This window comes from Kwoniella botswanensis, chromosome 2 (genome assembly GCF_036426115.1).
Source record: "Kwoniella botswanensis chromosome 2, complete sequence".
NCBI lineage: Eukaryota > Fungi > Basidiomycota > Tremellomycetes > Tremellales > Cryptococcaceae > Kwoniella > Kwoniella botswanensis.
This window is the reverse complement of record NC_088600.1, coordinates 1874456-1897978: the sequence shown is the minus strand read 5'-3', so window position 1 is coordinate 1897978 and position 23523 is coordinate 1874456. Positions and strand designations below refer to the sequence as shown.

Here is a 23523-nt window from a genome sequence, read left to right as displayed (position 1 = left end):
TAAAATGTGAGTCACTCATTCAGGAAAATCACAAGGAAACAACAGGAGACAAAAACAGTTTTACTCCGATCGGACAAAATCGCGAATTCTAGTCTGTGCACAGTCCAAGCAGCATGGGGAAGATGGAAGATGGTGATAGGGGTGATATAGGTTTCGTTGAAACGAAGTGTATGTAGTACAAGAATCTGCCTCGGTATAGGTGGTCATACTTACTGTACGAGTAGTATGAAATGATGTTACTGTAGATCCGTAGAAGCGAGCACACACGCTGGAGAGGGGGAGTGTTCCTATTCCAGCACTTTCAACGTCATGCGTCACCATATTTGAGGAAATAACCGAGTATAACACCATCATCCTAGAAGAACAGGAAGAAATAAGAACCAGAAACGCGGTGCGGTGAATTACAGTTACAGTTACGGTCACGGTCACGATTGTAAGAGGGGTACATACGTCGTTATTTGGTGGCTTCCTTGTTTCCTTATTCTTTTTCCCCTTCGGCCTGTTTACACTTCTACATCTCTTTTGCTTGAATGGTCAATTTAACTTTTAGTGTCTTGTTAATTCATTATTATCATTTATTATCATCTATATAATTCTAGACTAGACTATCATATACCGTAGCATAGATGAGTACAGATACAGACAGATAGATAGAATACCAACCATTCATTTTTAGATCAATCGAATCGACACTAGCTCCACCACCCATCACTCAAGACAAGAGTCGAGCCCGACCTGGATCATACAGTCATCGGTCCATTGTTAGATATACATCACGAGTCACGTACTGTCACCATCCAGTTGTATCAGAACTGGTACTGGAATCAACTAAAGTCTTGGATGACGAATCAACTCATTTGATCTCAAATACCTTTCCCCCACGAAAACGATTAACTAGTCAATACACCATTAGTATACATTACATCTAGTAAGAACATCATAACAAGAAGTAAAGAACTTTGGTTTGGTCAAAATCATCTTGTTAAAGAAGGAAGGAATCTGAGATCGAGATCGAAGGAACGGATAGAAAAGAAAGAAAGAAAGATAGAAAGAAAGAAAGCATAACTTATAGATATACTTCGACGGATCGTGGATAATTGAAATTAATCGAATCGACCAAACCGAATAAAAATGTCACGGACTATCATAAATTCAAGATTCAGATACATATAATAATAACCACTCCATTGTTCTCATACACTCAACACCCAATCACGAAGAAGATACGAGTAGAGAAGAAAGTGGGATCGAATCTTTTTGTTGTGTATAGAACGTTGCACCTCGGGTGTTGCTCAGATCAACATGTCCTACTTCATACCATCGATATCGCGTAGAACGCACTCTATGGATATAGGAAGGATAGCTCTAGCTGATCAAGTCACAGGATCAGATAATGACGTTTGGATATCGATCGTTAATGTTGTCATTCTAGTAAGCTCCCTCCCCTCCCCTTCCTTTCGAGGTGACACTTTCACACACACAAACACACGACACGCTGACCCTGCTACTATTAAAACGTAATAGTGCTTGACAATACTCGGATCAGGTATGATACTGATATCCATGTTCGTACTTGAACGAATACGTGGTAGACCAGGTACGACAAGGACGAGGATCGTACAAGCTCTTATTGTCAGCGATTTCTTATTGGGGTGAGTAACCCCCACCCCCACCCCGTCCTTTGGATCCCTTTCACTCTTCACAAGGCACGACGATGAGATTGTGTGTCGCTGACCAATATGTTGGCTTTGGGTGGAAAAAACAGGATTGTCGGTTTGATCAGTTCATGTTTATTCTTAGCGGGAGATGGGAGTGCCATCGCTCATGGGACTGTTTCGTGTGATGGATTGGGTTTCTTATTGACCGCTATACTGTGGACTGGTAAGTTGAGGTATACTAGCTTTCCTCAGTTATTCCCCTTGAAGCTGACCTTGACCAATCGGTGAATCTGTATAGAACATGGCTGGACACTCATATTGGCCTTTGCTACGTTCATGATCCTCATCTATGTAAGTTATCAATATACAAACAAACCAGACAAGTAATAACAAGTGAATTCCAATCCTATAGCCCTTGCATTGGTTCACACTCTGGATGGAGCAGAGGTGGTATTTCTTATGGGCATTTGGTGAGTTTTCGTCAACATCTTCATATGATCTTCTATCTCTCAGAGAAGGAGTAATAGGCTGAGACTGATCTGTGATTCTTCCGCGTGCAGTCTGGGTCGTGTCTATCGCTGTCGCTATCTTGGGATATGAGTTATTTGGATTCTACCCTTGTAAGTTGAGTTTCTCTTTCTTGATGATCTTCTCATTGACGTATTATACTCGATCTCATCCCATTCTAGCGGGCGGTACATGTTTTTACGGTGCGAACGCAGGTCTGTATTCGGAATTAATGCAATTCATTCCAAGGTAAGCGTCTCTTCTGTCTTGGCTTGATCTATACGATGATCAGATCAATTTCAGCTGATCTTGAATGAATCAGATGTGTGGTTTGTATTGTTATAACCGTGTTATATGCCAGACTATACGTGTTCCTCAAACGACCTGATAAGATTAGATTGCCCGGATCCAACTCTGCTACGGGGGGACCATACGAGACTGTCAGTTCGACGAGTAACAAGGATAAAGGTGATTTCAGGGAACGATTCGGTTCGTTGATTAGCAATGGACCTTTTAGGAGGAAAAGAGGAAGTAGCGGTGAAGTGTTATCGGTCCTGCCTGAAGGTCAATCGAATATTTCCTCTTCATCTAGCACTGATCCACCTCCTGTGATTAAAGAGAAAGAGAAAGAACCGACCAGGAGAAACTCGGGATTTAGAAGACCTTCATTCTCACCTACAAAAGAAGTACCACCATGGGAAAAATTGGAATTACCCGCTTTCCAAGTAGACGGAGAACGATTTGGTGGACCCTCACCTAGTAGTATACCTTCAGGATCGATTTGGAATGGTTGGAGGAGTGGACGGAAAAGATCTTCAACTACTACTGTATCTACCAATGTTCATTCGCCTTCATCAAGGTTGAATTCCATTTCAAATTCGGTCAAACACCAAAATCAAAAAGAAGAAACGAATTTGAGAGGTACACCACCTGGATTATACGTTCCTAGAATGCCATCAATACCTTCAGAAGATCATGTTGACCCTAGAAATGCAAACAGAAACCAGGATACTACCCAGTCACAGCATAAAAGAGAATCGACAGATGATACGTACATTGCCCAATCTTCTATTGTTAGTGGTTCAGCTTTGACGGGAGCTGGCGAGAAGAAAAGAAAGAAATCGGTTCAATTACCATCATCACCTAAAAGTACAATATCTTCAATAGAAAATGGAAACAAACATGGATCTGGGCAATCACCAAAACTAGATTCGAGGCAAAGACCTTCAATCACCATTTCTGAATCTATTGAATTGAGTCCTGGCGGGCTTCAAGTAGCTGATCAAGCTCGACAAGATGGATCTGAACCTCGGCAGACCCGTTCATCCGTTCAACCATTACCTAAGATCACATTACCTCCACGCTCCGATAATCCCTGGTCGACCCTCGGTAGTGGTGTTGGTGGTGGTGGTAGAAGATCAACACCAACTACACCTACATTCTCACAACAGAATTTCCAATATACCGCATCGTCAACACCAGGAACTCCAGGGGCGTCAGGAATACCAGCACAAAGTAGTAGACGAATGTCGAAAAACGATCGTGATCGGACCGATACTCAAGGAGATAATACCGAGGATGATGAAGAATGGGATCTAGCTAGGATGTTAGCTCAGCCACCTCCTGGTTCGCACACCGCAGATGATAGGTTCGCACCTCGACAAAGTACGACGAATAATGGTGAAAGTTTTGAACTCGTACCGGAATCGATGTCTTCGTATTTAAATAGGAAAACGGCTTTATTGATGTTATGGTTCCCTCTCGGAGTGAGTTTCTCCGATTGTAATGTGATGATCATGGTAATTTTTGGATATATGAGTATTGACTGATAATTTGATGTGTTTGTTAGTATTTGTTCTTATTCTCTGTATCGTTGATACGTTTGATCTGTAAGTGGTCTCTCTAACTTTCTTTGATATTGATATAGATTAGTAGTTGATCTTGTGTATGGGTGCATAGATGATTTCGCGGGTCATCCACCTGTAGGGCTCAGAGCGATTTCCAAATGGATGATCTTAGCTCAAGGTGTACTGGATGCTATCATCTACGGAGTAGTAGAATGGCAGTAAGTTCTTGTCTCTTCTCTTCCCCTTACTGTCCAACAGTGACTGATGAATAAATAAAGTACCAAACGAGTGGTTCGTAAGAAAGTAAGAAAAGGAACTTTCTCACCTCGTCATGCCGCTGGCTCCGGTGGTGGTCGAGGAGGAACACCGGTCGGCTCGAAATTGGGTTTCAATGAATTATTAAAGAATATAGGAAGTAAAGTGACTGGAACAGCTTCAGCTCCAGGTGCAACAGGTATACAAAGTAAGAATGATAGTGGTAGTGGTCAAGAAATGAAAAACTTATCATCATTTCATCGACAAAATGAAAATCAAACTTCATCATTCCATGAACCTCAACCTCAATCTAAAAACCCACAATCACGTTCCCTACCGACGACAAGCACAGGCACAGGGACAGGATGGAATCATGAATTCTCAATGGGATCCATGGGATCCATACGTGAAGGTATCCCTACTTCACCTAATGGTATACCCATGTTGGAGGAACAGATACATACGATAAGAGTAGATGACGAGAGGAGAGGGTCAGAAAGTCCTTTAGGAGGTGCAAGTAGTCCTAAATTATAGGTTATAGTAATTGCTTAGATGAGTAGATGAGTAGATGAGTAGATGGGTAGATGGGTAGATGGGTAGATGGGTAGATGGGTAGATGGGTAGATGGGTAGATGGGTAGATGGGTAAATGGGTAGATTATCATTATTTTATGGGTTGTCAATCTCGATCGAACACTTGTTGTCATCATTATCAATATCATTATCATTATCAATTAGCATATACTTTCAATATACATTGCCTTTTTTTTGGCTGTCATGTTAATTTGGTGTATCTAGAATAAAGATCCATGTCATTCTTGAAGTATACTACCGTATGGCTAATCAAATTGCATTGATTCACATTAACAAAACATTAATTGTTACTGTAGTTGTTTATAACAAATTCAAAGTTTCATTCGAAAACGAGTAGTGCATACGATTTATCTGTACTGTACGATACATTTATGGTATCTACCTAACAAAGGGAATCGAAATCATTATAATCATTATCATCATTATACTAATATCATTCACAACATGACGTATGAGTTACTCATACCCTCCAACCCAAATGTAAATTGAAAAGTCCATTGATTGAATCACTACATAGACTTCTCGATGAATAATTTAACTCAATCGATCGATCAGTCAAATACAGTGAAATTGCCGACAAATCTTTCATTACCAACGATCAAGTCGGTATACGTCCATTGCCAGCTATCATCCTCGCTCCTTGCTCTACTACACCCAACATACCCATAGGTAAGAACCCCTCGCCTACGCCAGCAGCCCCAGCGAGTGTATTCATCTGAGCGAACAATTGATAATCTCTAGGATTGATACCACTTGGCGTAGCGTATATGTGAGATCCGGCCACCAGACCAACTATATCAACAGATAAGTCAGCTTCAAACGATTCTCACAATGTGCATTAAACTAGCATACGACACGTACCTGCAAATGCAGCAACAACACACATGGCCACTTTACCAACCTGATCTCGTACCGAATTATCCGTATTGTAGAAGATGTAATTCACGATACCTGATTTGTATTGTTTTCGCTGTTCCGACCAGTAACTCCTATTTCTCGATCTTGGCGAAGCTATATTCATGAGAAAGACAGTCTTGATCAGCTACACCTCTGCAGAGACGCTTCTGTCTATATCCGAAAAACGGTTGAAAATACCTAAAACACCTCTCTTCTCCCTCTCAGCTCTCTGCGCATCCATCTGTTCCTCAATGACCGTACATCTCATACCCAAAGCGTTCGTTAAGAAAGCATATTCGTCATCTACATCTTCGTTATACTCCACAACTTCTCCAGGTCGTTTGGGATGTATCTGCGAGATCAATTCGGCCTTGTTGATAGGTTCAGGCTCGGCGGTGTATGCCGGTGGATGTTCGTGTACGTGACTTCTAGATGGGCCTGCCTCTGCCTCTTGTTGGATCGGGGTAGTCGGTCGAGGTCCCAGCTCAGGTATAGGGTCGGTTTGCAGACTTGCATCGGCGTATTCACGTATACCCTCTTCGATTCTGATCAAGGGTTGTTCCTCCAATGACGTGCCGGCTTGACCAGTGGTTCGAGTTCCCTTCTTCTGCTCATTCGACCAACCATTGTTTAATCAGCTCCTGTTCATCAATTTGTATCACAGGAGTCGCACTCACCCTGGTACGTTGAGTAGTAACAACAGTCTCCACGACTTCGCCCTCATCACTTTCTTCTTCCAACTTCTGGGCATCCAAAAGTCTTCGACTGAGTTCATCGCCCAAGTTTCTTGACAGCGTACCACCACCAGAGGATCCACTTGGTTGAGCTCGATAACCAGACGCACCAGCTGAGTTCGCCGCCTGCGCACGCGCTTCGTCCAAATCGAATCGCATTCTGTCGATCGTTTCTTTGAGAGCGAGGTTCTCTTGTTTCTGTACATCCAGGTGGGATTCCGCTTGACGAGCGACCGACAAGTCTGACTCGAGCCGCTTAACTTCTGACTCGAGGGCTTGAAGTTCTCGATTGAACTGCAAGAGCATCAATCAGCTTCCAGACGCAAGGATATCGCCATACGCAGCTGAACTCACTTTCTCCTCATCAGCTGCATGAGCTTGGACGTTCTCCTCTAGAGATCGGATCTCGTCATCCCTATCTCTCAACATATCTCGCAGTCGCTGGGCCTCGTCTGAGTAATAATGTCAGCAAAAATACGCCGGACGGGCATCAGGAAGATCGCATCGTGAAGATCGACTTACCACACTGTGAATTGTACATCTTCTGCATGTTCGCATGATTCATCTTGGCATTTTCCAAACTTCGTTGCAAGCTCATAATGTCAGCTTCGAACTGAAAGGAATATACGCGTAAGCTGAGCTAACTCTTGACACGGAAGAAGCGAGAACTGCAGCTTACTCCTGAAATTTGGATGAGCTGAGCTCGATCTTTCCCCTTCATGTCCTTCTCATCTTTCCTTCTTTGAGCAATCTCTGATTGAGCTTCTTCCAATCTCACTTGGAGATCCTCGTATAGTCGTTCATTTTCGGCACTGCGTCTCACCATGAGTTGAGGACTGATGCAGAAAGTCCGGAACAGCTTACCCTTGTACAGCTAATGACTTTTCAGTCTCCTTGAGCTTCCTCAATAATTCAGTATTTTCCTTTCGTAATCGAGCGACGGTATCATGCGATGTTCGTAACGAATTGGTGGACTCGGTCTACCGGAACAAGTCAGCTGGAATATATTGTCATCTAGATATGCTCAAGCCGCTCACTGATATTCTACTTAATCTCGGATTGAGCGCATCGCCCCCAATTCCCAACAAGCCTTGACCCATGATATCCATATCTATCTGGTCGAGCTCATCATGTCCCTCTTCGTGCTCATCATGTTGGCCTGAAGGCACAAAAGTATCCATCTCAGCATGATCAGGCTCGTCGTCATCTTCCGTTGCTGGAGATTTGGCTCGAGCGTGGAAAGAGGTATGGTCGACTTCGTCGATCTGAGATGAAGGTGATGTAGGTCTACTTTGCCATGATGTCCGAGAAGTGAATGAAGCTGAGCTCGTCGATCGAGGTACGAACGAAGGCTCAGGTGACTTCCTATCTTTGTCTTCTTCGAATGATTGTCCAGCAGCGCCGGACGATCCTCTTCTCCTCCTACTTGCCGGACTGGGTCTGGCAAATCCCCCATAAGCTGAAGGAGGTGCCCCTCTAATTCGAGATGATAAAGGGGAGCTGAGCGATGCGTCAGATCGATTAGGATCGGATAAGGTCTTTTTCCTGATTGGTTGCCATCCCGATGGTGGTGCGGGAGCGGCATTGGAGTTGGAAGGGAAAGCTCGAGCACTTTGAGGCGGAGCGGAAGTTTGACGTTGTGATCGAGGTCGGGTGTTGTCTTCTTCACCTGATGAGCTTGAAGATGACGAGTCTGAAGGTGATTTGATACGATCCGAATGTCTTCGACGACGACGCGATGCGGATTGATCAGCGGGAGATTGGGCTGCTTTAAAAGCAGATGGAGGCATAGAAGTTGAATGAGGGATAGGTGAAGGTGATGGAGGTGAAGTGGAACGAGTGGATGTATCTCGTCTTAATACCGCTCTGGGTACAGATTGTTCAGCTTCAACCTCATGTCATGAAATCGCTAGCTGACTCACTGTAGGAAGGCGAATAGATCGGTGGGACCTAGTTCTAAGTCTGGGTATCGTTCACATAATTGACGTACACCGACGAAATCTGATTCCTCCAAGATCTTAGTGTCATGATCTTTCTCATATCCTACTAAGACTGTATCATCGATGTATCAGTTATGGCTACATACGAGCGATGAGTTTAGCTCACGATCAGGTAGGTTGCCAGTCAATACGGTTTCCTTATCGCCTACAAACGAGTCTAGTATCTGCTGGAACTCCGCATCGGATTTCCTTTCCGGTGAAGAAACGTCCATTGTGGAGGACTGTTTCATTCGATGGGATATTGTCGATCAGATTGGAAGCAAGGGCGGTGTACGATAGATTATGTTGAGTGGGTTGAGATGCGACGGACATATGGAGAAGATGGAAGGGAGAAATCGGAGTCATTGAGCGTCAGCCTAGGAGCTACAGTACATGAAACGCACGGTCGGTTGATTGAGAGGTGAAGTGTGTTTTGGATGTCATTCAACCTGACTTACCATTGCGGCTAACCAAGTAAGCTGCTGTGGTTTCGCTTCTGTGTAATGGGGAAGAAGGAGAGACCTTGAGGAGATGTTATATCATGTTGTTGGAGAGATGATGCTGATCTTACGAAACGATGTCTGAGCACACACAAACATGCAACAACATCAACATCAGACATGAACCGGCTGAACGAGACACCCATCCGACCAAGAGATCAATTTAATCAATTCAGAAATCAACGGCATCGTCATCAACACACAAACCGCGTTTCATACGTAATCAACAGAACAGGTCAACGAGTGGCAAAATCACGGGATCAAATTGGGAAAACAAGGCGGGCGGTCAACCTCGGAAGCATCGGTGATAAGCAAACGCCGAAACGGGCCACTGCACGGTAGCTAGCTGTCTTTCCGCCTCGTTCCGACTGGTTTGCTGGTTTTGCATCTACGAGTTGTCCCTCTGGGTTTGGCTCACTCAGTGTCTGTCAGTCTGCAGCTTGTTGGCTCTGGCTTGGATGCACTCTGACTCTGGCTTCGGTTCGTGCATGTCAAACAATCAACCTTGAATCAAATCAAGATCAACCTCTTCTTCATACTTCAAGATCATCCTCAAAAAACCCTTCACGTGAGTAACATATCTTCTGTTCTTCACAGCATCAACGATCTCTAGAAGAAGAAGCATAGGATACGGAAAGTAGTAAACAGCAAAGTGGGTTTTGAAAGGAGAAAGAATCGATGGATTGGAGAATAGGGAGGAGGGAGCACACGGAGGAGAGGGATAGAATAACAGAGACCAGTCAATATCCAATAGACATCAAGGAAGAGACATGGGGCAATGTCTGAGTTCTTTATCTTGACGTATAAACAGGATTTGGTGAGATATCATCTATTGAGAGGGAACTTCTATCTAACTCATCGATTCTATCAATGAGTGAGATGGTCGTTTCTCAGACAATAAGATGGTATCGAAAGCAATTACCTCGGAGCTGTCTATTGGATATTGATATGGCTGGTGTTAAAAATGAATCTGGAAATATCGCATGATGGGAATTTAGCAAACATCCTGGGGGATTGTTGGGCTGATACTTTGTTATTTGCATTAATAGGATGGGCCGATTCACCGAGTACTCTGTCATTGGACGAACTCTCCCTACGGAGACTACTCCAGAGCCCAAGCTCTACAGAATGAGAATCTTCGCTCCCAACGAAGTAGTCGCCAAATCCAGATACTGGTACTACCTCCGTCAATTGAAGAAGGCCAAGAAGGCCAACGGTGAGATCGTTGCTATCAACGTCGTGAGTATCGATTCCTTGACAGATAATTAGAAAATAATCTCTTGCTGATCGTCCATTGTCCTACCATGTGTCTTTTCACTATCGATTACTCAACTACGAAATATCTTTCAACATTTCCTCTGTAATCCTTTTTCAACTATGATCACCCCCTCATACAGATCCACGAGAAAAAACCATTGAAGGTCAAGAACTTTGCTATCTGGCTCAGATACGATTCTCGATCCGGTACCCACAACGTGAGTTAGATTCACCGGTTACGGGTGACGTTGAAGTCTTTGGGGATTATGCTGAGAATTCTTCCAACTATATAGATGGTCAAAGAATTCCGAGCTCTCTCAAGAGCCGAAGCCGTCGAAGCCATGTACCAAGATATGGCCGCTCGACACCGAGCTCGATTCAGGAACGTTCAAATCCTCAGAGTAGCTGAGATCGAGAAGAAGGATGATATCAGAAGACCCTACATCAAACAACTCTTGGAACCCGGACTCAAATTCCCTCTCCCTCACAGAAGAACCAAGAGCAAGGCTTGGTACGCTGCCAACCGACCTGTGAGTGGCTTTTATAAACCCTTGACATACTGAGTACTCTTGCTAATCTCATCGAATTTCGTCGTATAGTCTACCTGGGCTTAAAACTCTTATCCTTCAATTTAGTAATAAGATGATGAATATACTTTATTGGAAATTGGAAATGAGTTTGGGTTTATGTAGATTAGATTAGGTTGGGTTATTACTTTTTTTATCATGGTGACGTGATGAAGAAAACCTTTGCATTCCGACTTACGATGATTACCTCACGTGGGGTTAGCAGTAGTAAAATTCCAATATCAAGCTTCAAGTTTGATAGTGCAGTGCGATCGTCGATTTACAGGAATACTGATCCTCAGTTACGATGTATTGTAACATTTTGTCGCTAATCCCGATTCAATTGTTGGTATCACTTCACTTGGAGTTTTGCATACAAGTTTGTATAAAATTCGTTACAACGTGGCTAGCAGTGAGCTAGACTTAATTACTCATAATGCTGGTCTCACCTCACTGACCGATGAATCACCTACGGAACAACTGAAAATTACTCAACAATTGATTTGTATAAACACTACCATAAGTTACCTCGGTCATTCAATCGAGATCTCGGATCGGATCGATGCACGCAAGGGCCAGGGCCCTTTGGAAATTCACGATTGGGTCAACTACAATGTTTGCATGTTCGATTATTGACTTTTTCACTTCATTGATCTTTGCAGCTGAAATTTGAATTACTCGAGTTGGAATTTCAATTTTGATTACATTACTATTACGGATCAACCTGGATCAAAGCGGCATAACCAAAAGTAGTGAGACTGACAGCCATAGCAATCACAAGACTGTAATCGAAGTTACTCGAGATATCGACCCGATACTGGGAGTTAAGTAATTCATCAACGCCAACAATATCAGGGTACTTACTTGCTTGCGTCGGACCAACGAACTCGCAATCTGCAAGTTCACCAAACTCACTTTCTGCTTGTTTCCTTTGATCTCAAATCTCATACGTGCCACTACCACCTCCCTAATCTCATCATCATCATCATCATCATCACCATCATCCAACACAAATTCCAATCTACCTTCGTCCTCATCGCCAGGTCTGAACATTGAAAGTCTTTTCTTTTGACCACTCATGACATCCAGAAAGTTCAAATACAGTTTGCTTTTCTTCCTTGATTTTGAGCGACCATTGCTTATTTTCCATACTGGATCTTTCGTGGTATGAGGCCTAAAAGCTTCAGCTCTACAGAACAATGGTGGAGGTGTCCATACTCTAAAGATCTCTTTGTTCTCGATACCATAGTATGCTAAATAATAACAAAAATAGTAAACAACAGTCAGTCATGTTTATCTACGCTTGATCCGATCCGACTTACAATTCAAATAATCAGGTCTTAATCCTGACCCTCGGATCTTCAATAGTGTTTTTCCTCCTTCGTCGTACAGATCGTAATCGCACTATAGCATTTGCCAAGCATTGTTCAGACTTGTCAGAAAGACCTTCATCCGCAATTGCAAATCGTGCAAATGCACAGGATCGGATGGGAACGAGGGACCCACACCACTAAGCGAAGGAGAAAGTCGCTTCAACGTTAACGTCTGATGATCCGAAGGATCCAAACAACATTGAAACTGGAGGCCAACAGGTTGTTCAAGTCTGGATTGAATTTCGGTACGATCCATCTTGAAAGGATGGGTATGGATGTTTAACGATATCGAAAGTCAAGCTACGACGTGGGAATTTAGTCAAGGTGAACTTGAGGAATCGATAGATCAGGAAGAATGTAAATTAAATTGAGGTTGAACAGGAGCAAATGAGTCATCGTCGTCATCTGTTTTGGTATAGGACTCAGAACAACTAAGTGAACGTACGCAATACGATCAGAAAGGTGCATACAAATTGGGTTTTTCTCACTCGACAAGACGAAAACGAGAAAACAGGCAAAGGACAACAAATGTATACAGAAACAAATATCTTACAATAACAAATCAACAAAGTGAAATACGGAGTAACAGTGACTTATCAGAATAAAGCGATTTTTCGATCTTCTATGCTATGAACAACACTTGGACTTAGATCCTTTCTCTGAACCATGAGAATATACCTTGACTCGTATTCCCATTCGTATTACCACTGTTGCCACCTGCTTGTGCTAGAGCTTGTGCAGATATAGCCTGAGCATTGGCTTGAGCTTGAGCTGTAACAGCTTGAGCGGCAGCTTGGATTTGTGCAGGAGTGATATTCGAATCTCTACACACATATATAAAGAAATATTAACACTGATCGATTTATATCATCCAGTAAGAACAAGTGCTCACCCGCTCATAGCTGCTATAGCTTGATTGACCATTTCTTCAGGTAAATCACCCGGCAGCCCAGCTATATTGACATCGTCCAATCACAAATCAGCATCGTCGTGTTTCCTCGACCAAACAACGAGAAAATCCCACTACCAGACTCACCAGCATAAACATGGGGATCTAAAGGTGCATAACCAGGGGGTGGTGGACTTCCATTCCCTAGAGTTAACCTGGAAGGTCTAGCTGTCGAATCACTTTCTCCACTTCCAGATCCACTTCCACTACCTTCACCTTCACCTTCGATGTCTTCCTCGGTATGGTTCCCATACCTACCACCGAAATACTGACCATTGTTTCTCAATGAATGCATTGATATATCAAGTAAATTTGGCGTAGGTGGATTATGTTCGATTGGTGATTGTTCTCGATCTCTTTGTCCGACTAGACCATCTTCGGACCCCGATCCTGACGCAGATTCAAATTCATCTTCTTCTGAATGAACGTCCGATGGCGGGACACGTGTCTGATTAGTGGGTAAATCCGTTGGTGAAACGTAATCAGAAGAGGAAGAAGGGTGTCGACCAAATGTTCGTCTTGATCTCGAATTAGACGTAGATGGTCCAGGTCCAGGTTCAGCTTCGTTCCCACGTGCATTGGAGTTTGCTTCTCTCAATGGACTCGGATGGGCAGGTATGGATCCTACCCCAGCAACTGAATTATTGGTAGTTTGTCTTGATCTCCTAGGAGTCCTATTCCTCCTGGCTGAAGAAGATAAAGATGAAGTGGACGATTCAGCCGATGTACCCAATTGATGTTGATGTCCATGTCCATGTCCTCTCGATCTGGCAGCTTCCAGCAACGCATTCACTCCACCAAGGTTCGTACCGTTATTGCTGGAGTGAGGGGTACCATAACCAGCATCTAACAAGATCGATCCTCTCTCACTACCGTATGCAGGTGGTGGAGCGAGTGTACCGACCATAGGTGCCAATCCCCATTTCTTCACATTCGCTTCTATGAATACAAAACCTGCTTGACCCAAATTCACATGGATTGTACAAGGTCCATTCGCTCCGATTGTAGGAAACAAGTTCAACCTCTGTAATCCAGTATACGCATCATCTAATTTCCTTCCGTTCCTCGTGAAGAATACCGTTCCAGTACGTGGCCTGTATCCTACACCTAATACATCGCCTTCGTTAAGTCCGGGCCCGTAAGAGGAAGCGGTAAATGGGTAATTGTGCGATTTGAAACCGTCGCTGGCGAAATACGCCACGGAGTACTTGTTCCATCCTGGTAATCTAAACGATGGATATGGTTTGGTAGCTAATCCGATAGCAACTTCGGTAGTAGGTGGTTTATCGTACATCTTCACTTCCCAGTAGTATACTTCATTCAGTTTCGGTAGAGGTAGATTAGCCATGACTGAATTTCCTCCTCCTTCTCTGGCTGGCATACCGGGTCCGTCCGATAAGAATGTAATTTCGGTACGTGATTGGACATATAGGGACAAGTTGTCTTCGTAATCCGGTTCGAATGACCATGCTGATACTCCCTTTTCTTGAATCGATAAGAACTGAGATAGTGTGATGTCGGTTGGTACTGAAGCAGGTGGATATTGCAATTGCCAGTCTGGAGACAGTGACATCAAATGAGTACATCATTCAGTGTCGAGCTGTTTGAGATGACTCACCTTTTGCCCGTTTATAAGCCTCTTTCACATCCGGATCAAGCGTTTCCAACCACCTAGACTCTACGCCTTCTACTCCACCTTCTCCGATCACTCCATCTGATTTCGATAGATCGAGTGGTCCACCATCTTCTGTTAGTCTGAGAAGGTCAAGAAAATATTAGCATGAATTAGCATTAATCATCGGATTATCGAACAGCCCGACAAAGACAATAAACGGAACATGCAATAACGAGGGATCGCAATCAAATGACCATGATCTAGTCCATCTACACATGCAGAGATCGCCCATTTCATCACACTCCATAGATTTGCGCAAACGTGAATGAACTCACCTGATACCCTTCCTTCTCCTCATATACAACACAGCCACCAAAAACACCACCAGACCTAACAAAACCGTCAAGACGACCACCATGACGGGTATGAAAATCAACAGAATGGTGGAATATCCCGAATCACCATTATCGCTATTACCCGTATTGGGCGTAGAGGGGGGTGTAGGCATCCTACCATTCCATGGATCAGGTTGTTGACGAGTTTCTATCATGTTGGTATTAGTATTACTCCTTCTACTGGTACCTATTCCAGGTGAAGGTGAAGTCGAAGTTGATCTTTGTTTTATCAAATCTGAACCGATACTACCACTGCCACTGATGTTATTGTTATCAATTGTCTGCTTTTGCTTTTGCTTTTGTTTTTGATTTTGCGCAGGTATGGTAGGAGATGGACTAATAGGTCTGGGTTGAGTTAATAGTCTTCTTAAATCCAAATTTAGTGGAATGGGTATAGGTTGAATCAAACTACGATAAAATATCGATGGAGTTTTATTCCCTGTTGTTGGATTTTCCAATTCGATATTATTGAGACTTTCACTATTACTATTGCTATTACTATAAGTATAACCGTCACTGTCGTCGATAGGATTGATAGTTGAGTAAGCTGTAGTTGAAGTTGAAGCTGAAGCCGATGATGATGATGGGGAGTTTCGGTCTAACGACGATTGCATAACACGGTGTGAGTACCGGTTGTATGGTTGGATTCAGCTATGAGCTATAGCTTGAAGTGTTGTGTCGTAGTTGTTTCGCTCTTGACGATGGTTGAATGGAAGTGAGGTTGGGTGTTGGGCGTTGTGATGTTGAGAGATGTGAAAGGGTGAATGGGATGTGAGATACCGTACGATGAAAGGAGGGTTACCGTGAAAAGTGATTGTCGCCTGGTAGTTTATCGTGATATTGCTCTCTGGATTGAAAACAAACGTTGGTGAGATATCGATTTGTTTTCCAGACTTCTCTTCCTCTCTATACATCGAACATTGAATATCGAAAATGATACATCAGCCGTGTTCTCCCTTCGATTGACCGCATCAATTCCATTGGCATCACATTCATAATCATCTTACACACGTTAGTCCACGTTACTTCTCATGAGGGTACCTTCTCTCATATTCGCAGCTGATGATCATTCATGATCGCAGATAGCCAAGCCAATAGAGCACACTCACAATGGTACACACAGATACAGATGACTATCCAAGTCTTGATGTGACTAAGCTATCAAAGCTTTCGGTCTTATCCCCCCTCTTCTTTAGGAATGTATCGTATGCTGTCCGATTGATGTCGTCGAGTCGTGTTATATTGGTAATGAGATGTACATTGACCAGATATGGTGGGTTGAATGATCAATCATGGATGGTGATTGTGTATGCCGAGGAGCAGTAGCGACGGACAGAGGGGACTGTTCCCATGCTCTCTCTCTCCCTCTGATCTCAACTGAATCGCCCTGAAATGTAATCTCGCCACCCATCTAGCGAACTATAAGCTTAAACCCATACTAGATCATTTGCTTCCGAAAGTGGCAAATCTAATAGAAAAAAGCAAATGCATCGTACATGGTAGTACCGCACTCTCGCAGCTCACTTCTTCCCAGATACCATCCTCTCCAACTCACTCGTCCCATAGACTTGGAATTCCCCTCCTCCACCAGGGTTCATATGCTGTTTCTTGTTCTTGTTCGATCCAGCAAATTCACCCAATTTACCTCCACTCTTAATCATCCTACCCTGTTTCCTGACAGCTTCATACATTCTTCTTTCAGTCTCGTTCCTAGCCGTCAATTCTTTACCTCCTCTCACTTCTTCTTCCGAATCATCCCCATCGTCATCTTCACCAGAAGGATGTTTCCTCTTCTTTCCAGGAGCAGTCGCTGAACTGGTGACCTTTGTATTATTCTTAGTCGTGGATGACGACGAAGAAGATAATTGACCTGGGGCTTCTCGTAGGGCAAATGATTTTGCCAAATGACCCAAATGAATAGATTTTATATGGAAGAATTTCTTTTCTTCTAGTGGATGCGTGGAGTACGCTCGGATAAAAGATGAATAGGCTTTACGAGCCAGGGCAGCGTTCTGTGACGAGAATCACGTTCAGCTCAGCTCCATCGTCTCTGTGTACCTGATGATACAGATACGTAAGGTATGATCAGTAGTCTAACTCACCTGTGTACCATCCAATACCCATCTTTCGAAACCCAATTGAACTTCTGTAGCTCTATTCTCAAACTCATACCCCTTTCCACCAAATCCTTTCCTCAAAACATCCTCCACACCAACTTGCTGCAATTTCACACCCCCTTTCCCTTCTCCTTCTGCATTACCCATCTTATTTTCCACCCAAGGTACCCAATCAATCTCATTCTGCGATATGAACGCCCAAGCTTCACCACCCTTTCCTGCTCTCGCCGTTCGTCCAACTCTATGTACATACTCGTTGGCACCTCCCTCAGTGGGTAGATCATACTGTATCACAGCTCGTACCAGAGGTAAATCCAATCCTCGGGACGCGACGGACGTAGCGAACAATACAGACGGTTGACTTGACGGGCCTGCAAATGATTTAAGTGAGGCCATTCGTGTTCTGAGAGGTAGAGAACCATGTAATCGATGTAAGGTCGTATTGGGGAATAAAGGTGAAGATAATGTGATCAATTCCGATTCAGGGGAAGATGGTTTCTTGCCTTTCTTCGTTTTTCTTGATTTGGTTGTGGTTGCACCATTCACCTCATCTGTACTTTCGTTTCCATCTTCATCTTCCTCTTCCTCATCGGATCCAGCAGATGCGTTATTATCGCCCATCTGAACTCCACCAAGTAACTTCCAATGGAAATCCACCGAATCAGTCGAACTGAGAAAAACGATAATCTTCGTACCCTTTTCCGTATCCACCTTCGCAGCAGAGGCAATCAAAGATCTCAACAATGCCACCAAAGCTACCAAACGCAATTTTGTAGGTATAACCACGTATTTTTGAGAAAGTTGAGATGGAGGTGTGAATTTATCTTCTGATTCTTTAGGTATGACGATCGCTCCTGCTTCTTCTATAGCAGCTTTAACAGCATCATCTTTTCTATTGTTGTTCAGTGAATCTTGGGATAACGATTTTTCAGGGTTGGAACGGAATACAATAGGATCTCTAAGAGCCATTCCCGACAATTTTTCAACTTTTGGATCTACAGTAGCCGAACAGAGTATATTAGTCCTTCCTCTATTCCAGAAATTCCATCTCATCGCTCCTCCACCTCCTTCCTCATCCATCTCTTTTTCAATATTGATCTCGTTCTTCCTTCTTCCCTCTAAAGCTTTCAAAATACCTTTGATAGTCTCTTCAAATCCCAAATCCATAAGTCGATCCGCTTCATCCAACACAAGAAACATCGTTTTGGCACATTGGAATGATGACGTATTCTGGAGATGATCCAATAACCTTCCGGGTGTAGAAACTAAGATAGGTAGGCCTTTTCTCAATCTTGCTTTTTCATGTGTACGAGTCGATCCACCAGTTAATAAACCTGATACTAACCATCTGGTAAATTGTCTATCATCTTCCTCGTCCAGTGTCAAACTCATCGATATTAGCTGTTCGACAACTTTGGATATTTGCTGCGCCAATTCTCTCGTCGGAGCAAGGATGATAGCGAGAGTACCGATAGATCGATCGATATAGGATAGTTTAGATAATGGTAATAATGTTTGAATGATTGGTAAGAGGTAAGATAGCGTTTTACCCGAACCTGTTTGAGCTTGAATCAAAACATCTCGAAGTGGTTTAGAAGTATCTTCCGTCTGATCTGGATCCAAGGGAGAAGAGAGCATGTAAGGTAAACAAGATCTTTGAATACCCGTTGGATTCTCTACATGCATCTTGTTCTTGAGATGTCGGACTAACAAGGGATCCATACCTAGACCGGCAAATGTAGATGTGTCGCTCACTAAAGGAGCATTTGATGGTGCACCGACAGTTTGAGCAGGTTGAGATGAAGATGCAGGAGCAGGAAGGGGTTCGGCAGTGAATAAGGAGGATATGAATTGAGGAGCCTTGGGCTGAGAGGAAGCTGGGGTGAAAGTCGCGGGTAACCTTGATGGTCCGGCGTCAGATCTTGCAGGAGCGTGCGAACGGGATACAGAAGGTGTAGGAAGAGATGAGCGAGGTTTATGTATTGTGGAAACAGATGGTTTGGGGCTAGGTTGTGATCTTGATGGGCCTGCTACTGCATTCACACTTGCACTGACACTTCTAGCTTGAGGCTCTGAAGCAGCAGGTTGTGGTCTCGGTTTCGGAGGCGCAACGAAAGTAGCAGAAGCAGGTTGAGCTTTCGGCTGAAAAGGGACGGGAGCAGAAGCAGGAGCAGGATTAGGGACATTGGTAGCTGTCTGCTTGAGGTTCTTGTACGAGTCTCTGGCATCTCTCTTAGCCTTGACACTGTGATGCAAACTCATTGTCAGCTCACCAAGTCTTGGAGGGGGAAGGTCGAGCTTACCGATCAGTCCATCTCCCTCCTTTCTTCGCTGCGACCTGCCTGACAGCTACTCCCGAAGCGGGCACTGCAAAGTTGAGCTCTATACCGTCGTCTGCCATGTTGTCTGAGTGCTGTGATTGATGTGTCGCGGTGTTTCAATGAGGTACAAGAATGATTTTGTATTTTCAAAATTCAAAGGTGGACACAAAATCTCTTCGACGGTCATCTCAGGCACGATCGAGAACAGGGTGGCTTATCACACTTCTCATGGGAGAATTAAATATGACGTGTAACACATCACCTAGGTGATGTTTTTCCAGGTGGAGGACGTTCTCTTAAACCTTGCATGGAGGAATACTTTGTTTTGTTGTGCGATACTACTATACATGCCTACACACCAAACTGATCCAGCGAAGCATCTGCCAGCTGTGCGACCTCAACCAAAGGCTAATTTCAAGAACTGTGAATGATCTCAATATAGCATAATTTGAATCAACCGGAGGATGTTCGTCCTTGTCGGTGTTAGGGTGAGCTTCCTCCACTTCGTTGCTCATTCAAGCTCGTCCACTGATGAATGTGTGTGTAGGATACAATCCCAGTCGCCCCAAAGACATTCGATATACCACCTGCTATAACCATCCAAGATGCTATCAACAGGAAGTAAGCTTTTTTTGTGTTGAAGTCACTTCTCAAAGTCCGTCCAGCTTATAAAGATATGTGTGATAGGTATGCGAATAAGCTTGTTCCTGATAAAGGACTAGCCTTGTCGCTATTCGACATACTCACTGCTGAGGATGGGAAAGTGACGTGGGGTAATGGAATGATGTACTATAAAGGTGCGGCAGCTCAGATATTAGCGCCTAAGCTCACTATCCAAGCTGACAATCCGATTGGTGTACAGTGTCATTCAGATTGATGCTTTTCGCTCCTTTCGTTGGTGAAGTCATAGTTGGGAAAGTTCTGTCAACCACCAAATCTTATATAAGAGGTATGTTCTTCTTTATCAGCTAAGAGTATCACGTGAACGAGAACTGTAGCTGATACACTTGCAAAATACAGTCTCGTTGGGTTTCTTCCAAGATATATATATCGTTCCTTCCCTCCTCCCTCCCAATTCCTCATAGTGAGCTTCTCGATGGCGGGAACCAAAGAGTAAAAGCTGACAGGATGTCATAGCGACCCAACACAAAAGAAATTCTTCTGGGTATCACCAGATGACGAAGGGACGCTTCTGACTCAAGAACAATTAGCAAATAGTATAGTAGCAGGTGGGTCCATCAGTCTCTACTTTTCCTCATGCACGAACGAATGAAAGGGATTGGTGAAAATCTGATAGTCTGGTATCTTTATCATGAGCAGATCGGTTATACATAGATGATGGAGAACCAATACGGTTCAGAGTTGATTCAATAGATTGGCAGGATGTCAGACCGACACCTCAGAGTGCTTTGGCTGAAAGTCAAGGAGAGATGGTCGTAGAAAAAGATCCAATCGAAAAAGCCGGTTTCAAAATATTGGTGAGTCGTCCTCATCAACCATGACTCATCACCGTTAGATTGGTTGTGAAGCAAGGCTGACAATTCGTCGCGTTTATATCAGGCTACGATAGCCGAGTCAGGTCTAGGAGTTACATCGTGGTGGTCTCAAGGTGAATATCAGGAAGAAGAGGGGGAGGAACAGGTGTATGAGGAAGGAGGAGAAGCGGACATGGGGGAGGCGAAAGAGGAGGGTATATAGAATGGTGATTTCACTCCCAGGTTTAGCACTTGACAGCGAAAACAACGCGACGTGGTCCTAAGACTTTCATAGATCTCAAAATGTAGTATATATTCCATTATCTTTTCCTCAAATTGATCTGATCATGTACTTCTTATCACCTTGCTTGCATCATGATTCATGGTCATTGGCATGTTCATGGACTTTTGGAGAAGTAACAAAATAGTTTAACCGTATTTAACCGAGTTGCTCTAATTCACCTCCACCTGATATGACCACATAGTTTAGAGGAATGACGTCGAACAGATAGAGAATGATACATTTCGATGACCACGTAGCACATGAGTTTTCTTCGCAATGAGCAATATCAGACGGAGCAGATATTTCAACAACATATACCTCCTATCGTATTTCTCCCCCATATTTGCCTCGTAAGACAACCACAACATATTCAACCAACAATATGCCAAACTCAGGAATAACACGATTGATCGTCCATCCGAACGATTACCCATGTACGTTAACTGCAGATGGATTACTACGACCGTATAGCTAATCATGGAGACCATTACCGGATCTAGGGGGTAAAGTAGGAAAAGATAGTTTGGCAGGACGATTGACTAAAAACGCTTCTGAGCCAGGATTCGAATTTAAGCCTGATCAACCTTATGCTGAGGTGAGTTGTATCTTCCAGCCATGTATCACATGTCCTTCATCCGTTCATCATATCTTCGATGTCATTTGAGGAGTATAGAAGAGGTCTTGCTGATTTCAAATGGTAGCTATGGATGGGTACTCACCCGACCAACCCCGCCTCACTCTATTCCTCCCCCTCAATCCTCCTATCCAAGCATCTCGAATCGCATCCGGAGCTACTAGGTTCATCATCAACCAAGTTTAATCCTCCTTTCACGGGAAAGAAGGGATCGGGTACAGAAGGACAAACAGAAGGTCACGTACCATTTTTGTTCAAGGTGTTAACTTGTAAACAGGCTTTACCACTTCAGATTCATCCCAATAAAGAATTAGCTAAGAAGTTACATGAGCAAGATCCTGAGAAATACCCAGAGTGAGCTTAGTGTTTGTTTGATAAAATGTTCTATGAAACTACGGACTACCTAACCAGATTAGCATTGTTTATTACCATACTACTATATACTGATGTGCATTCTTCGACTTTCTTGCGAATAATAGTATCAACCATAAACCTGAAATAGCAGTCTGTCTCTCCCCCTCTTTCCTGGGATTCGCCTCTTTCAGACCATACAACCAAATTATCAGCTTCCTCACCAAGACTCCAGAAATTGCCAATCTCTCTGGAGACATCAAAACGAAAATCGATCAATTTGCGAAAAACCCCGCAGGAGATGTTTTGAGAGAAGTATGGGAAGGGTTCCTTCGATTGAGCGATGACGAGTCTGTAGTCAAGCAGTATACCGAACGAGTACTTAAAGAAGGGGTCGAGGCGTTCAAGGATTTTAGTGGAGAAGGTTTCTCAGATAGGGAGAAAGAGAATTTGGTGAAAGCTGTCAAGTTGTCTAAAGAGTATTATCATGGTGATGGAGGGTTGTTTTCTACTTTGTAAGTTGATCTATCGACTCGCAATATGCAATACGAAATTAGTTGACTCGACGACGTGTATATGTGTGTTTCATATCGATTTTAGATTCTTCCTTAATCTCGTTGAGCTCAAGAAGGATGAAGGGATCTACGTTGGAGCTGATGGTCCACATGCATGGTTGGAAGGTGGTAAGTTGAAGTCTTTACCGTGACTTGATCAATGTTCATTCATTTAGTTGTGCCAGTGCTGATCCAAATTACACGCTATGTAGAAATCGTCGAACTCATGGCTATTTCCGATAACGTCCTCAACGTAGGATTCACCCCTGACGAAGATAAAGATGATCCTTCCCTCGTATCCAAGACAGTCACCTGTCAATCTAAAACCCCCACCGAACTCAAATTGATCTCTCAAGTGTTTTCGAAATCTCAAAAAGGACAGAGCAAAGTTTATAAAGTTCCTTTTGAAGAATTTAGTATATTGAAAATATCCAATGATGATATTCTAAAACCATTCGATGGACCTGCTGTTGCTATTGTGTTAAGTGGCACTTGGGGTATATCAGGTGAAAAGGCCGAGGAGGGAAGTTGTTGGTTTATAGGAGCTGGAACGAAAGTTGAGTTCGAACGAAAAGAAGGAGGTGAAGATGCGCAGGTTTGGATTGCATTTTATGATGCTGACGCTGAGAAGGATGAGGTTGGAGAAAAGTAATTGTAGTTGTT

The 23523-nt window shown here is 43.5% G+C and overlaps 8 protein-coding genes across 8 annotated transcripts; 4 read left to right on the top strand and 4 right to left on the bottom strand.

Moving 5' to 3' along the window:
- Positions 1 to 1302: 1302 nt before the first annotated feature.
- Positions 1303 to 4801, top strand: L199_007606 (uncharacterized protein; the record flags this gene model as incomplete). The annotated part of the gene is made up of 11 exons (XM_064893295.1): positions 1303 to 1431; positions 1525 to 1652; positions 1766 to 1881; positions 1957 to 2009; positions 2071 to 2128; positions 2219 to 2278; positions 2348 to 2414; positions 2488 to 3931; positions 4015 to 4054; positions 4125 to 4230; positions 4291 to 4801. The coding sequence occupies 11 exons, from the start codon at positions 1303 to 1305 to the stop codon at positions 4799 to 4801; spliced, it is 2712 nt and encodes a 903-aa protein (XP_064749367.1).
- Positions 4802 to 5458: 657 nt separating this feature from the next.
- Positions 5459 to 8703, bottom strand: L199_007605 (uncharacterized protein; the record flags this gene model as incomplete). Its single annotated transcript, XM_064893294.1, has 11 exons — positions 5459 to 5652; positions 5722 to 5871; positions 5956 to 6364; positions 6435 to 6785; positions 6846 to 6943; positions 7014 to 7104; positions 7171 to 7303; positions 7356 to 7471; positions 7529 to 8357; positions 8414 to 8543; positions 8598 to 8703. The coding sequence occupies 11 exons, from the start codon at positions 8701 to 8703 to the stop codon at positions 5459 to 5461; spliced, it is 2607 nt and encodes an 868-aa protein (XP_064749366.1).
- A 1317-nt stretch (positions 8704 to 10020) lies between these two features.
- Positions 10021 to 10790, top strand: L199_007604 (uncharacterized protein; the record flags this gene model as incomplete). Its single annotated transcript, XM_064893293.1, has 3 exons — positions 10021 to 10209; positions 10368 to 10445; positions 10521 to 10790. The coding sequence occupies 3 exons, from the start codon at positions 10021 to 10023 to the stop codon at positions 10788 to 10790; spliced, it is 537 nt and encodes a 178-aa protein (XP_064749365.1).
- A 715-nt stretch (positions 10791 to 11505) lies between these two features.
- L199_007603 (uncharacterized protein) lies at positions 11506 to 12422 on the bottom strand (the record flags this gene model as incomplete). The annotated part of the gene is made up of 4 exons (XM_064893292.1): positions 11506 to 11610; positions 11658 to 12046; positions 12116 to 12197; positions 12300 to 12422. The coding sequence occupies 4 exons, from the start codon at positions 12420 to 12422 to the stop codon at positions 11506 to 11508; spliced, it is 699 nt and encodes a 232-aa protein (XP_064749364.1).
- Positions 12423 to 12812: 390 nt separating this feature from the next.
- Positions 12813 to 15739, bottom strand: L199_007602 (uncharacterized protein; the record flags this gene model as incomplete). The annotated part of the gene is made up of 6 exons (XM_064893291.1): positions 12813 to 12990; positions 13059 to 13119; positions 13203 to 13802; positions 13845 to 14672; positions 14734 to 14870; positions 15066 to 15739. The coding sequence occupies 6 exons, from the start codon at positions 15737 to 15739 to the stop codon at positions 12813 to 12815; spliced, it is 2478 nt and encodes an 825-aa protein (XP_064749363.1).
- A 906-nt stretch (positions 15740 to 16645) lies between these two features.
- Positions 16646 to 19643, bottom strand: L199_007601 (uncharacterized protein; the record flags this gene model as incomplete). The annotated part of the gene is made up of 3 exons (XM_064893290.1): positions 16646 to 17137; positions 17228 to 19487; positions 19546 to 19643. The coding sequence occupies 3 exons, from the start codon at positions 19641 to 19643 to the stop codon at positions 16646 to 16648; spliced, it is 2850 nt and encodes a 949-aa protein (XP_064749362.1).
- A 384-nt stretch (positions 19644 to 20027) lies between these two features.
- Positions 20028 to 21261, top strand: L199_007600 (uncharacterized protein; the record flags this gene model as incomplete). The annotated part of the gene is made up of 8 exons (XM_064893289.1): positions 20028 to 20051; positions 20111 to 20184; positions 20251 to 20360; positions 20426 to 20512; positions 20584 to 20647; positions 20701 to 20792; positions 20884 to 21041; positions 21124 to 21261. The coding sequence occupies 8 exons, from the start codon at positions 20028 to 20030 to the stop codon at positions 21259 to 21261; spliced, it is 747 nt and encodes a 248-aa protein (XP_064749361.1).
- A 442-nt stretch (positions 21262 to 21703) lies between these two features.
- L199_007599 (mannose-6-phosphate isomerase, class I) lies at positions 21704 to 23512 on the top strand (the record flags this gene model as incomplete). Its single annotated transcript, XM_064893288.1, has 6 exons — positions 21704 to 21755; positions 21822 to 21916; positions 22023 to 22309; positions 22435 to 22821; positions 22907 to 22989; positions 23073 to 23512. 6 exons carry the CDS (start codon positions 21704 to 21706, stop codon positions 23510 to 23512), a joined length of 1344 nt encoding a protein of 447 aa, XP_064749360.1.
- Between the last annotated feature and the right edge of the window lie 11 nt (positions 23513 to 23523).